The 16,225-nt window shown below is 41.7% G+C and overlaps 1 protein-coding gene across 1 annotated transcript in view; it reads right to left on the bottom strand.

Moving 5' to 3' along the window:
* sim (bHLH transcription factor single-minded) overlaps positions 1–16,225 on the bottom strand; it is a 169,946-nt gene that overhangs the window by 24,691 nt on the left and 129,030 nt on the right. The window contains exon 3 of the mRNA XM_089253223.1: positions 1,817–1,902. Coding sequence (XP_089109349.1) covers positions 1,817–1,902 — 86 coding nt within the window. The remainder of the gene's footprint in view (positions 1–1,816; positions 1,903–16,225) is intronic.

Genomic DNA, 16,225 nt, shown 5'->3' on the forward strand with positions numbered 1-16,225 from the left:
AAACTTTTGCAACGGGAATTCCGCGTAACACATTTCTGGGGGGGGGGGGGGTGTCAAAATGTCGGTATGATTCGTATTTTTCGAGAAAAATGCAAAAAAGTCAACTTGAATGTTCTTATCATTTCGATTTTTCTGGAAAATCAGTCAACATGCTACAACTTATTATTTCCATCTCGCAACGTAAAAAAAATGCTCTTCGTCGCACCCTGAGGGGGTGTGGGCACTCCCGATTAACAGCCAATGGGTTATATTTATTAGTACTTATTTCGTTCTTAATTCCATGGCTCATTTCAGAAGAGAGAGAGAGAGAGAGTTTTTCCTCAAAATTTTTCCACCCAAAACTCTCCCCAGAAAAGTCTAGAAAAAAAATCACTTCAAAGCACTGAAGAGGCAGAAATCACTACTCTAAGGGTCTTCAACGCGCGATCCGTGACTTGCGACCCGCCGAGATCTTTGATAATATGTGTACAGCACAGTTTTGTGACCCGCGGGCCTCGCTAAATCGTCAAATGTTGCTCGCGTTGTTTCGGCTGTTGGATACCCTTGCGCACTACATCAATTCCACGCGATGTCCCCCATGAGCCGCGACGGACACTTTGAGAATCCCATTAGCCTAATTCATTAAGATTATACCTGCCAAGACCATCGTATCCACGGGGCCACATATGAGAATAATTTTTTTTTCTCACTACAAATCTACTACTAACTAACTAACCGTGTGATGGCTCGGTCCATATCCTACGGAACTTCTAACCCAGTGTTTCCCAAAGTGGACAATATCGCCCCCTGGTGGGCGATGGAAAAGTCCAAGGGGGCGATAGAAGCCACGGGTATAACATAAGATCCTATGGGTTCGCTTGAGTTGGGGGGTGATGAGAGAAAAATTTCTCTGAAGAAGGGGGCGATGGAATAAAAAGTTTGGGAAACTATGTTCTAACCGAAAAGCCATCACCGGGAAACATATTTTTAGTATGGTTAATAACAAATCTACTACAGGAGGACCCTTAAGAATTCTGACATGGAGGGGGGAGGAACCACAGAAGAATTCAGCTCTGGGATCAAGGCCCCTTAAAACTGAAATTACTCGTATTCGTTGGAAGAATAAAAAAGAAATATGCAAAAAACGCTTTTAGAATAAATTTTGAAAAATGCCAGCACTCCTCGGATTATCCGGAACTAGTGCCGTCTTAACACATGGCCCACGAAAGTGAGATCTGGTTGAACTTTTTGACAGTATGCATGTAAACTAGCCTAATGGGGCCTCAGAAAAATCACTTGGCCCGGGGGCCCGTGATGATCCTAAGACGGTCCTGTCTGGAACCTCTTAATTCCGAGACTCGAAGACTTCTGTAACTTCAATATTTTACGCCATTTTCAGTATGTTCATATCAACGCATAAACTTAAATTGTCAAACTGTCCGAAAAGGCATATCCAATTTCGGACCACAATAAGTATTTAAGTGTTAGTGAATTGGATAGCAAGCGTTTCTTACTAAGCCTAACTCAAGCAGGCCCGTGTAGATATAACAGCGAATCGGAAGAGTACTTTGATAGGACAAGATCACAATTTTGAAAGAAAGGTAACTTTTGATTGGGTGTTGAGAGGGGAAATAATTATAAACAAGAGAAACTTTTATAATGATCACACAGACGAGAGGCATTTCCCAGAGTTCCGTTATTTTATGCTTTTGAAGAGCATGAATATCGAAGAAGTGTGACTAAGTTCTTAATTGTTTTGTTTCTTGAACGAATTACATGCGCAGGGCATGTAAGAGATCAGCATGAACATTTGTATTTGTTAAAGATAGCAACTTACTTGAAGCAGATGAGAACCAAGCTCTTTTATGGCACATTCTCGAGGGTTCGGAGGCGGCGGAGACGATCCCCATCCGTCACCAAGACCTGCATAAAGAAGAACAGATATGTTACTATTCGATGCGTGTGATAGTCTATACATGCGTGGATGCGGGGGGCGGGGTGATCGCCCCTACCGAGAGTTGAAAAATGATTCTGCCCGTTAAAATATGAGACGATTTAATATGAGCCTAATGGTGTCTTCCTCCACTTCATTCGCAGCTGATGGGGTCCACCTCGGCTTTATTTGCAGCTCAATATGGCTGCCTCTGCTTCATTCACAGCTGATGATGTCAGCTTCCACTCAATTCGAAGCTGAATATGTGTGCCTCAGCTCCATTCGGAAATGGAGATATCTACCTCGGCTTTAATCGCAGCTGAAGATGTCTGCCTTCACTTTATTCGAATCTGATATCGTCTGGTTGATTTCATTCGCAGCTGAGGATATCTGCCTCCGTTCCATTTGCAGCTGGAGACAGTGGCGGATCTTGATTTTGAGGGGGGCCCCAGGCACAACCTGATCTGGAGGCCCCCTATTGACCCTACTAAGAATGGGATGGTTCACTAAAATGAACAATGCAGAAAATCATAATGTTTTTATTCTTGGATCAACAAAAAACATAAACTCATAGAAATAAGATAAGGAAATATATTCTCAGGTACTAGAATGAAGAGAGACTTCATTTTTTGAATATTTTTACATTGGATGAACGCAGGTGTCGAGGAGATATGATCGAAGCGTTCAAAATTTTCAATGGGATGGATAGGCTGGACCATGAACTTTTAGTACACCGCCAATCGACTGCTTTTACAAGGGGACACCGGTATCGATTAGTGAGGGACAATGCAAGGCTACGGTGTCGCCGGGAATTTTTCTCTAATAGGGCTGTTAATAAATGGAATAGCTTACCCCCTGAGGTAGTAAATTGTAACACAATTGACACGATTAAAAAGAAATACGATAAACATGTCGGGGTAAATCGAGAAGCTATCCATACTTAGAATAAGACAACCATAAGTATTCTTTATGGGCGTTGTATAATATTTTATCATGTGTATATAATGTTTCTAATTACATTTTTAATTGGGTTGCTGTATTTTTGAAATATATGACATCCATATTTGTTATGGGCATCTTTTTCTCAGCCATTTAAAAGAAAAAAATCACATTCTCAGATAAAAAAATCGCAGTGTTATTAATTCTGCATCATATTTTTAGTAATTTAGTATTACTAATTAATAAAGATGAACGCGCTCCACTCGTTTAAAGTGGAACTTTTCTTGTCTTCACATTCTCGCGAACTCATCAATAATAGATTCATAATCTAACAACTGAACAACAACATAATTTTCTATAATTAAGTTTTGATAAGAACAATTAAATTTTCCATCATTTTCTAACATAAAAGTGACAAATTGCTCAAACGTAACTGACTTAATGAATTGCGTGAATAATTCTTAACCCCGTTTAAGTATGGAGAATGGACGTTCGCCGCTTGCATTTGCAGATAGGAATTATCAAAAAGATTGTCAAAATAGTTTCTACATTAGGAAATGTAGAAATGTTCGTCAATTAATAATTTATACATATCGACAGGATCGGACACGTTTTCTTCCTTAGCATATTTGATGAAATGGAGAACTTCATCTTTAAAATATTTAATGTCGATATCATTGCCGTATTTTTCAACGATAATCTATCCACAAATTCAATAATTTCATTCCTACTCCTTGAAAAACTTGAAAATCATTCAAAACATGTTGTAAATGAACAGTGAATCTCCTGGATATCTCAGATATGAGTACATCACATGTATGTTAACTATAAAAGATTGCCTACCATCGAAACGTGTGTTAGGCCGGGATTACACTATAAAAGTTTTATAAAACTTGAAAAATGCAACCAATAGGCCGATCAGTTAAGTTCGCTCGAATGCAACAGATGTGTTTATTGGTTACATTTTTCAAGTTTTATAAAAGAATTTTTATCAAAGTTTTATAGTGTAATACCAGCCTTATTATTGGATGTTTCTTCAAACTGCAATTTTTTTTTTCCTTATTCTGCCGTCACTATCTCTTTATAGTTTCTATTCTCTGTTCGATTGACAACAAACCACCGGGCAAATTAAAATGTGTGTTAATAAATGCCAGGAGCTTGGGTAACAAGAAAGATTTTTTAGAAACTATGATAGTTGTGGAGGACTTGGATCTTATAGCCATTACAGAATCTTGGGCAAACGATGGGGATGAATCTTTCTTACAAATCTCCGGATACGATACTTTTTTGAGAAATAGATCTGATAGGAAAGGGGGTGGAGTGTTGATATACGTGAAATCATGTTTGAAGGCTAGAGAGTGTAACGTGCAGAGAAGTGATATTGAAACCATATGGGTTGAACTTGAGAACAAAAGACGTCATAAGCTTATTGTTGGGGTTTGTTACAATCCACCGAATAGGGATCAAAACTATATCGCCAAAATGCATGATGAAATTTCCTACATGTGTAAGCGAAAGAGGGTTCTCATACTAGGGGATTTCAATTACCCGGGTATTGATTGGGAGAACCTTTCATCTGGAAATCAGTATGAAAGAGACTTTCTTAAGTTGGTGCTCGAAAATTTTTTGTATCAGCATGTATCAGAAGCCACTAGGGGTACTGCTATTTTGGATTTAGTTCTTACTAGTTCTGAGGATCTAGTTGAACATGTTTCGGTGGGGGAAGAGTTTTCTTCCAGTGATCATCGTATCGTCAGATTTCACTGTAACTTTTCCTCGGGTGAGGTTGATAACAAAAGACTGGTTCCTTGTTTTCGGAGAACTAACTTTGATGTTTTGCGAAGAAGGTTAGCGGAAGTTTTCAAAGACCGGTTGGAATCAGTAGGGGTGGTAAGTCAATGGGAAGAATTTAGTACGAAGCTGTCCTCTGTTTTGCACGACGTCATACCCTTTGTTCGAAAAAAGCGTGTTTGTACATCACACCCTCTATGGTTCACGGATAGCGTGCGGAACCTTTATCTTGAAAAGAAAAGAGCATTCAGAGAGTATAAAAGTGGACGAGGTGACCTATCATTGTTTACTGATAAAAGAAGACTGTTGAAGAAAGCGATAAGGGATAGTAAAAAGCAAGTTGAATCTAGGTTGGCAGATAACATTGGCTCTGACCCAAAATCATTTTTTCGATACGTCAATAATGGATGTAAGGGGACAGTTGGCCCCCTCTCGATAGGAGGCTCAAAAGTAGAGAGCAATGTAGGCATGTGTAGTGCTTTCAATGACTTTTTCGCGTCGGTTTTTAATGGAGATAATGATATTCGATATACGGGTGTTGCATGGGGTAATAAAACGCTCAACGATATTCAAGTGGAAGACGTGGAGGTCCTAAATCTTCTAAGAAATGTATGTGCAAGCAAAGCACCAGGACCAGATGATATCTATCCCAGGGTTCTCAGGGAAGGTGCTAATGAATTGTTGGGGCCAGTCGCACAGATATACAGGAGTAGTGTTGCTGAGGGTATCGTCCCGAGAGATTGGAAACTGGCTAACGTTGTTCCGATATTTAAGAAGGGTAGTAGAGAAGTGGTGTCTAATTATCGTCCAGTGAGTTTGACGAGCTCCCTCTCGAAAATTTTGGAAATTATCATCAAAAGGCAGTTTGTGAAGTGGATAGACGATAATAATGTATTGTCGGATAATCAGCATGGGTTCAGGAAGGGGAAGTCATGTGTAACTAACCTCCTTTGCTTCTATGATTACGTGACTAAGGCTTTGGGTAAGAGCAAAAATGTCGACGTTGTTTACCTTGATTTCCAGAAGGCATTCGATCGGGTCCAACATGGCAAACTCTTGAAGCGTTTACACGAGATTGGAATAGGGGGCAACTTGCTGAATTGGATAGAATCGTGGTTAAGAGATAGGTCGCAACGAGTTATGGTGAACGGGGAATTCTCTGGTTGGACAGACGTCACAAGTGGAGTTCCTCAGGGAAGTGTCCTTGGCCCCATACTTTTTTCACTTTTTATCGATAAACTCGATCAGGGTATCGATGGAATTACTAGCAAATTCGCAGATGATGTGAAGCTAATGGGGGTAATCGGGAATGAAAGCGATAGGGAGTTGCTCCAGACCAACTTAAACAAGATTGCAGCATGGGCCAATGAATGGAGCATGACGTTTAGCGTAGATAAGTGCATGGTCGCTCATTTTGGTTCGAACAACCCACGGTTCTCTTACGAGTTGAATGGTGTCACTATCCCGGATGCAACTAGAGTCACCGATTTAGGAATTCTCATTGACGAGCGACTTAAGTTTTCTGAACATTGTTCAGCGGTTGTCAAAAAATCGAATAGAATGCTTGGTCTCATTTTCAAAAAGGTCTCTTCGCGTTCTCCTAAAGTCATTCTTCCGCTTTTTCGATGCTTAGTTCGTCCTGGACTGGAGTATGCTGTAAGGTTTTGGAGACCATACCTACAGAGGGACATAGACTTGGTTGAAGGGGTGCAGAGAAGAGCTACGCGTGTCCTTATTGGCACACAGGGCTTGAGTTATGAAGAAAGACTTCATTTTTTGAATATGTTTACATTGGATGAACGCAGGTGTCGAGGAGATATGATCGAAGTGTTCAAAATTTTCAATGGGATGGATAGGATGGACCATGAACTTTTAGTACACCGCCAATCGACTGCTTTTACAAGGGGACACCAGTATCGATTGGTGAGGGACAATGCAAGGTTATGGTGTCGCAAGGAATTTTTCTCCAATAGGGTTGTTAATAAATGGAATAGCTTACCCCCGGAGGTAGTAAATTGTAACACAATTGACACGTTTAAAAAGAAATACGATAAACATGTTGGGGTAAATCGAGAAGCTATCCATTCTTAGAATAAGACAACCATAAGTATTCTTTATGGGCATTGTATAATATTTCATCATGTGTATATATTGTTTGTAATTTGTGTTAATTGCATTTTTAATTGGGTTGCTGTATTTTTGAAACATATGACAACCATATTTTTATGGGCATCTTTTTATCAGCCACCTCGTTGGGCATTTTGCCTGTTGTGGCGTTGTATTTGTATTTGTATTTGTTAGTAAATTTGCTTCGTTGTCAATAACTTCAAAAATTTGTCTCTTACATCCTTTTATAAAATCGGAAAGATTTGAGAAGATTTGCCCCATGAAGTAAATTCGACTGCACGTCTTGTAAAGATTTGCTTGTAGTATTTATCCGCTGCAACAGTTTGTCCCACAACACAGTTATTAAGGCTATTTCATAATCATAAAATTTTTTTGCCTCTAATTTACTCGTTGGTTTCTCCGTTTCGCTTACACTAATTTGAAGTAATATGATTCCTTTATATTTTTATAATTTAATCTTAAGGCTGAAACGGCGCCTGCCTAGTGTCGCTTACTCTCTTCACATTCTTGTTTTTAGTATTAGTATCCGGTAAACTATCCTTCAGAATATTCCATCGTCGAGTGGATGAAGAAAAACACGCATATCTATTCTGAACAAAGTCAAAGTAGTGCAATGCCCCTGAACATGATGCGGCAGCAGAATTGCCAATTGAATTTAAGACATGACTGGCACATGGTATATAGGTAGCTGTTGTAACATATTCTTTCAGTCTTGCTTGTAATCCGTTGACCAGACATGTTAACGGCATTACCGTAAGTTTGGCCTCTGTAAGTTTCTTATGTCCATACCTAGATTTTGCAATGATTCCAATACAACTTTTTCTAAATATGCCGAATCATGCTTTTCCCATTTGAAAGAGCTCAAAAAATAATCCATTCGCAGCCGAAAATATCTGCCTGCCTGGACTTTATTCGCAGCTGAAGATGTCTGTCTTGGCTCATGCGCGGATCCTAGAGGGGGGCGGGCGATGGGGCAATCGCCCCTACAAAGAACCAAAAATGAGGGGGGGGGGGAATATATATGTCCCGTAAAATACGGGACGATTCAACGAACCTGAACTATAAATCGCCCATCCCAACAAATCGAGTTAGATCCGCGCCTGCGTGTGTGGTGTCATACATGTTGCACATGAACATTAATGATCTTGTTTTCATTGATTTACGCTTCGATGGCTTTGGAAAATATTGTTCCCCGGTTGATGTTGAATATTTCACATATGCAATATACAGAGCCACCTTTAGGGAGTGTGTGTCGCACCGGGCTCCGCACTTATGGTAGATGGAAGTGAAAAAGATATACATATATCAAAAATGCATTTTTTGTTTTGTAGTAAACAAGGTGTCTGTGCTCTTCAACTGATTTGATTCCAGAATTTCCATCAATGATGGAATTATTTCTCTCTCGTTATAATTCTGAAAATTCCCTTCTATATATTCTGGAATTATTTCTTTCATTAGGTCTGCATTTTCATCGATTCTGGGATTTTTCTCTCATTAATTCTGAATTACAATCTCTCTCTCTCTCTCTCAATTCTCAAAATTTTCTTTCCAATTATTCTAAATTTCCATTAATTCTGAATATCCATCAATTCTGGAAATTTTTGTTCTTTCATTAATTCTGAAATTTTTCTTCTTTCATTAATTCTGAAATTTTTTTTCTTTCATTGATTCTGAAAATTTCTTCTTTCATTAATTCTGATTTTTTTTCTTTCATTAATTCTGAAATTTTCTTCTTTTATTAATTCTGAAATTTTCTTCTTTCATTAATTCTGAAATTTTCTTCTTTCATTAATTCTGAAACTTTTTTCTTTCATTAATTCTGAAAATTTTCTCTCATTAATTCTGAAATTTTTCTTCTTTCATTAATTCTGATTTTTTTTCTGTCATTAATTCTGAAATTTTCTTCTTTTATTAATTCTGAAATTTTCTTCTTTCATTAATTCTGAAATTTTCTTCTTTCATTAATTCTGAAACTTTTTTCTTTCATTAATTCTGAAAATTTTCTCTCATTAATTCTGAAATTTTTCTTCTTTCATTAATTCTGATTTTTTTTTCTTTCATTAATTCTGAAATTTTCTTCTTTTATTAATTCTGAAATTTTCTTCTTTCATTAATTCTGAAATTTTCTTCTTTCATTAATTCTGAAACTTTCTTCTTTCATTAATTCTGAAAATTTTCTCTCATTAATTCTGAAATTTTCCATCAATTCAGGGAAATTTTCTTCCAATTATTCTGAAGTTTCATTAATTCTGGAATTACTTCTTTGATTAGTTCTGATTTTCCCATTGGTGCTGGAATTATTTCCTTTAAATTATTGCTATTAATTCATCAAGTCTAAAATTTCCATTAGTTTCGGGAAAAATGTTCCCCGTCATTAGTTTGAAATTACATTCGATGATGAATTTTCATAAATCTTTTGTGTTAATTCACATTTTAACTGCGCCTTTAGCATTTTTTCTATGGGTATTTATTTCTCAGAATTTCTGTGCATTCTGAAATAATACGGATGGATGCTCCGATTCCACCCCCCTCCCCCCCACAAAATACAGTAAAACCCCTCTTAACGGACATCCCTCAGATGCGGTCCCCCTCTTTTACGGCCAAATAATAATTTCCAGTTGTATAATTAAAAGTATATATTTCAAACCCCTGATTAACGGTCACCCCTATTTTACGGACGATTTTTTTTTTGTCCCCTAGGTGTCCGCAAAAGAGAGGTTTCACTGCACACAAAATCGGGGTGGGGGGGGGGGGGGGGTCAGGAACATTTTTGCTGCCCCGAAATTATCTGCTAAGGACGGCCCTACTGAAACACAGGAGACAACAATACGTGTTGTATTGTATTCAAAATAAAAACTAGGCAACACACTGTCTAATCTTTCAAACGACCTTTGTTAGAAAATTCGGCCTAGAACGGTAGAAGGCACGGGATCAAGTTCAAAGAATAAAACGTGCGGTAGTGTCTACCCTATCAAGGTATGTTAATTGCAAAGGCGACCTTGATGACGAAATTTGTAACTTTCTAGAAGAATGCCCGTGTTGTTTTTTTTGTCGCTTAAGCCACAAATGATTTTTTAAAGCCTAAGGCCATTGCAGAGTTTTCGAAACCACCGACTCTACAAAGACTGTTATCTGAACTTCAGTTGTTGATGAAGCAACAGACTGGTTTTTTTCCACTCGCGCGTCTTCCTAGAAGACGGTGTTTCTCAACCATTCTGAGAGAACAAGGCCTCAGTAAAATGTGTAAAAACAATTTGACGGACCACTTGTGTCCCACATCACGTGACATTACTGAAATGCTTGTTTATCCGACTTCTTTTTATAGATTTGTCCCGTTTTTCCGACGATACTTTTTGAATTTGTATTAACTACTAAAGGGCCGTTCAAGTATTACGTAAGCAGATTTATAGCCATTTTTGACCCCCTTGTCAGCAAAAGTCAGCAATACACTGACCCCCCCCCCCATGGCCCCCACGACCTGAAGCAGGGACTCTAGGCTGGGGTCTTTTACGGGCCCCCCGACCAGACTTTCACGAGGCCCAATTTGTGATGAATTTATAGCGTGAAAAAACAAAAAAAATATTAAAATCCTCCCGGACCCCAGGGCTGTAGCTTCAAAAAGGGTGGTTGATGACGTAAGCAACCTTGAAACCCCTCGCCCCCCCGTCATCAAAAGTCAGCAAATCCGAACCCCCCCCCTCGATGCTGACGTAATACTTGAATGACCCCTAACTATTAAGGGGCTATTCAAGTATTACGTCAGCATCGATGGAGGGGAGGGGGTTTCCGATTTACTGACTTTAGATGAGAAGGGGGCAAGGGGGGGAAGAATGATGCTTACGTCATCAACCACCCTTTATGAAATATTTTTAATGGCATCTTACTCGGTGAGCCAAAAACGAGAAAAACCTTTCGATAGTTTGTAGGCACTTGAAGTAACATCCCCCCATTGATAAGGCCCCTAGAGAGAGAGCCACTTTTTCACACGTGATTTCTAAATGTTTCGCGGATCCAAGTACTCTGGAACTGTGTCACGCTTCGCCCAAGTGATCCGTAACTATGCCGCGGATCGCTTAAGTAATCTGGAAATGGACCGCGGGTAACTTGAGTGATGTAGAACCGCACTGGGTGCTGCTTAAGTGCTATAAAACTGCGTCACATGTCCTTCAAGGGATCTCTAAATGTGGCACGGATCGCTTAAGTGTTCTGGAACTGTGTCACGGGTCACTTAAATGATTGGTGAATGTACCACGGGCCATCTTGAGTGATCTGAAAATGCTTAAATGTGTAATTTGTGTCACGTGTCACTTAAATCGATCTGTAAATGCACCGCTTAGTGTTTATTTACTTTGATCATTTGATCATTTTTGTCGCACCACGGTCATTTTCTGCACACGAGGGCTAATTAGACCGGGACCTACAATTTATTGCCGATTCCGAACGGCAGGCTTGTTTTTCATACTCATCGAGAGGTTGGTGCGCTAACTCCTCGATGGGGGACTCCCTGCGGTAGCATTTTTTGCTGCGGTCAAGTCGCCATTTTTTGTTGTACCCCTGTGTCAGGAAAGTTTTCTGACAAGGACGAACTGGGTATCGAACTCGCGACACCTCTGAACATCCTTTGGTACTTCAGGCGAGCATCTTATCGACCGGGCTACCGCGCCCAGTGTTTATTTACAAAATTAGGTTTGGGGGGGGGGGCAGGCCACTTCGTATAACCTGTATACGGTGACGTAATACATAAACGGCCCCTAAATCAATGTAATAATTTTGTGATTTCTGATGGAAATTACTTGGCAATCAGGGGTCGTTCAAGTATTACGACGCAAATTACCCCAATCTCCGTTCGGCCCCCCCCCCTCCGAACGGAGAGGGGAGGTTCGGTCGTCGAACTTACGCTGACGACGGAACTTAAAGGTCAGTCCGGTTTTCTTTCAAACAGAAAACCGGGACTGTCCCGTAAAATACGAGACAAAATGTAGGACGTGTTGTCACGCTATCACCCCAACAATCACTCCCTCCCAACAGCGAACTCTAGATCAGTGTTTCTCAACCGCCGGGCCCTAACACTAGTCACACCGGGCCGTGAGTGGTTCGCAGTTTCATTTTTCCCACTAATTTCTCGTTAGTTGTGTGTATGACCTGGCCTTTCACTTACGCAAAAGAGATTTATCGGGCCACGGGGCATGGCTCCCCCCCCCCCCCCCCCACAAGGCCGGGACAGACAGGGCTCTAGCCCCGGGACAATTCTCATAAATTTTTTGTTTTTGCTTTTTCCGTCTATACATGAATTATAGGAGGGCCCGTGAGAAGTCTGACCAGGGGGGCCAGCAAAATATCCCAGCCTAGGGCCCATGTGGGGACCATGCCACGGGGTTCCAAAGGTTGAGAACCGCTGCTCTAGATCGATCCGCCCTGGGTGTCTGAAAGGTTTGAAGACCCCTTGCCATAGGCGGCGATAGACTTGGAAGTCTTGGGGGTGGGGGGGGGGCACAATGATGGTTGATGTCAATTCAAGTATTCATACGGTCGAATCCCTTTGTAAAGGAATTTCAGGTTGTTTGCATTGTTCCTATGTAAACTTATTTGAGGGATTAGAAAAGTGTTCGTTAAAATGAGATTTTCGCTATAACGGTATTCGTTAAAACGGGATTCGACTGTTTATTCTCACTGTTAAAAAAAACGTGTCGCGTAATTTGATTACCGCAATTAATCCCAAAACATTCCACGTTTCTCCCAAATTAATCACCAGGGGCCGTCTTAGAAGCATCATGGCCCCAGGGCCAAGTGATTTCCCTGAATCCCCACCTGTTAAATTATCCAAAAATTCAACCTAATTTCTCTGAGATCCCCGGACAGTGCGCATGCGCCCGGGCCTGTTAAGACGGCACTGCCAATCATGGCCCCTAGGCTGGGGTCTTTTGTGCCCCCCGCCCGACAGTACTTTCACGGGGTCCCTTTATGATGAATTTATAGCGTGAAAAAGCAAAAAAATTGTGAAAATCGTCTCGGGCCTCAGGACTGGAGCCTTGTCAGCCCATCCCTTATGGGTGCCATGCTGCCAATAGTAAATGCCAATTTAAATGTGATTGAATAGAGCTGAAAGGTTCACCCATTTTGCGAGAGAGACAGAAAAGTTGCCGCTACTGCTGCCATCTAACAGGATCAACGCGAGTTAAGACCTCAGTTTCGGAATCGGGTGAGCTTTATGATATCTAACGTCGTTGTGACCATATTTCATGAAGGGAAATTACGAAAAATCACAAATTATCACCAAAAAAATTGCCAAGTGCTCTGATAAATGACCAATTGATCACCAATTGACAGGAGATAAAGAGTTATTGTTAACTCGTTAATGACGAGAGGGGGACGAATTGCATAAGTTCTCTCGCTTGACCTTCCCGTATTTTAAGGGACAGACAGATTTTCCATTTATTTTTTGGCACTTGTAAGGGGCGGTAATATCCATCCTCCCCCCTCCCCCGTTCCCGCTAGATCCGAACTTGAGAGAAGGCAGCCATCTTCATCCACGAACGGAGCGGAGGCAGACATCTTCAGATCCGAGTAGAGAGAAGATAGACATCTTCAGTTGTGAATGCAGCAAAGGGAGGCATCTTCAACTGCGAGTGAAGCTGAGGCATACATCTTCAGTTGCGAATGAGCTGCGAATGAAGTCAATGGCCCCCACAAGGGGGAGGCTGACAGGGTTGCAGCCCTGGGGCCCGGGACGATTCTCATCATTTTTTTTATTTTTTCCCTCCATAAATTCCCTATAAAGGGGCCCCGTGAAAAGTCTGGTCTGGGGACCCGGCACAGGTCCCATCCTAGGGCCCTGTTTCAGGATGTGGGGGCCATGTCTTCAGCTATGAATGAAATGGATGCAGGCATCTACAGTTGCGAATGAGGGGAGGGGGCAGTTTTTCAGCTGTGAATGGAACAGAGGGAGGCATCTTCAGCTGCGAATGGGGTGAACGCTGAGATCTTCAGATTTGAATGGAGCGGAGGTCGACATCTGTGAATGGAACGGAGGCGAGCATATTCAATGCGAATGGAACGTGGGTGAGCATCTTCACTGCGAATGGAACGTGGGTGAGCATCTTCAGCTGCGAATGAAGCCGAAGTCAACATCTCTGGCTGCGAATGAAGCCGAGGTATCTTCAGCTGCGAATGAAGCCGAAGTCAACATCTCTAGCTGCGAATGAAGCCGAAGTCAACATCTCTAGCTGCGAATGAAGCCGAAGTCAACTTCTCTAGCTGCGAATGAAGCCGAAGTCAACATCTCTAGCTGCGAATGAAGCCGAGGTATCTTCAGCTGCGAATGAAGCCGAGGTATCTTCAGCTGCGAATGAAGCCGAAGTCAACATCTCTAGCTGCGAATGAAGCCGAGGTATCTTCAGTTGCGAATGAAGCCGAGGTATCTTCAGCTGCGAATGAAGCCGAAGTCAACATCTCTAGCTGCGAATGAAGCCGAGGTATCTTCAGCTACGAATTGAGTGAAGGCGGGCATTTTCAGCTGCGAATGAAGCTGAGACAGGCATTTTCAGCTGCGAATCAAGCTGAGGCAGACATCTTCAGCTGCGAATATATATCAGTCAGTGTGTACCCGGTGTAGGTGCATCGGATCATCCCGTATTTTATGGGCCAGGCAAATTTCCCCTTCATTACTCGACTCTTGGGAAAGTTGATCCTTCCCCCCCCCCCCCACCGGAACAGCGCTTATCCGGGAAATAAAAATATGGGGAACTACCGCGGATATTGCAGTGATGTGAAATTTACTAAAAAATACGGGCTATCGCCAATAATCGCTAAAAGAACTCGCCAAAGATAATAATAGCTGCTAACTGTGGCTAAACTTATTGGAAAATACGCCAATGGTGGGAATCAATGTGGCGACACCGCAAATCCTAGCGAATTAAAATTTATTTCACGTAAAAAAAAAACATTTGGCATGACGATATTCGAGATCCCAATCGGGTGGCAAAAATGTATTACGTGGACATTTGCCAAAATAATGTTTTCAAAATGATGATAAATACTTCAGTCGTAAATCATTGAAACTCATTCCTCAACAGCGACTTACCTTGGAATGTGAAACAGCCGAATGCAAATTTTTGGAGCTCAGATGCCATCTCATAGTATTTACTGACATCCATGCGAAATAGAGGGTGTGTTGCAAGCAAGGCGAAAAATTGCAGGAATTCTTTCTACGGCAGCGGTAGTAACTCGTGGGCAAAAATTGGAAAAAATTTGCACACGTGGGAAATTTCTTGGCATTTGTGGGAACACTTTTGAGAGTTCATCCACAAAAGGTTCCTTCTTTCGGGAAAAAAAAAAAAAAGGATAAATGCAGTGCAAGTCACATTTAATATTTTTCTACTTGGCTACGTATTTTCCCCGGCAGATGGCAGCACATTTTTAGAAGGCGGGGGAAAAAATTTTCTCGAAAGGGAAAGTTTTGAGGGCGATTTCTCTCGATGAAGTTACCGTCACTGAGAGACGGTTCACCCATTTGCATTTAAGAAAAAAAAAAATCAATGCAAAATAATATTTGTGTGGGAGCTTAGGCAATAATTCAGATTATTTAATTCAATTGATGCAAAATAGATGGCGCCACGAACCAGGAGCTGATCTTGGACGATGTGCCGTGAGGGGACGAATTGTGCAAGTTCATTTGATAGTCAGTTATTTTACGGGACGGAACGAATTTTCCAATTTTATTTGGCTGTTGGAGAGGTGGTAGTCCCCATGCCCCCCCCCCCTTTTGAATCCACACCTGAGTGAAGGAAGGCATCTCTAGCTGCGAATGTCAGGCGTCTTCAGCTGGGGGCATCTTAACGCATGAGGACTGACATGGCCGCAACTAGGGGAGAGCAGGCGGATCTCGTGCCCAGGGCGCTGGTCCCCGACTGGGCGCACATTTCATTCTGAAACCTCTCCTTCAACATTATGAGGGGGCGTCAAAACGCGGCGTTGCCCCGGGTGATCAAGCATCTAGTTGCGGCCCTGACCCGGGCCACGGCCGCAGCTGAAGATGCCTGACTGACTGATAAAAATTTAAATCCTTGAAATTTTCTCGGATTTACCAGGTAGAGCCTCCGAAAAACCACTTGGCCCATGATATTCTTAAGACGACCCTGAGCGAAGGCATACATCTTCAGTTGCGAATGAGCTGACGGCTGCGAATGAAGACGAGGTAGACATCTTCAGCTGCGAATAAGTGGAGGCAGGCATCTTCAGTTGCGCGTGAAGCAAAGGCAGTGTTTTCAGCTGTGAATGGAGCAGAGGCAAGCATCTTCCGCTGCGAATGGGGTGAACGCTGACATCTTTAGATTTGAATGGAGCGTAGGTCGACATCTCCGGCTGTGAATGATCATCATCTCCGTTATCTTCAGCTACGAATTGAGTGAAGGCAGGCATCTTCAGCTGCGACTGAAGCCGATGCAATTTCCCAGCTGT

This window comes from Pholcus phalangioides, unplaced genomic scaffold (assembly GCF_987345545.1).
Source record: "Pholcus phalangioides strain wild (caught in Gottingen) unplaced genomic scaffold, Ppha-v1.0 ptg000032l_1, whole genome shotgun sequence".
Taxonomy (NCBI): domain Eukaryota; kingdom Metazoa; phylum Arthropoda; class Arachnida; order Araneae; family Pholcidae; genus Pholcus; species Pholcus phalangioides.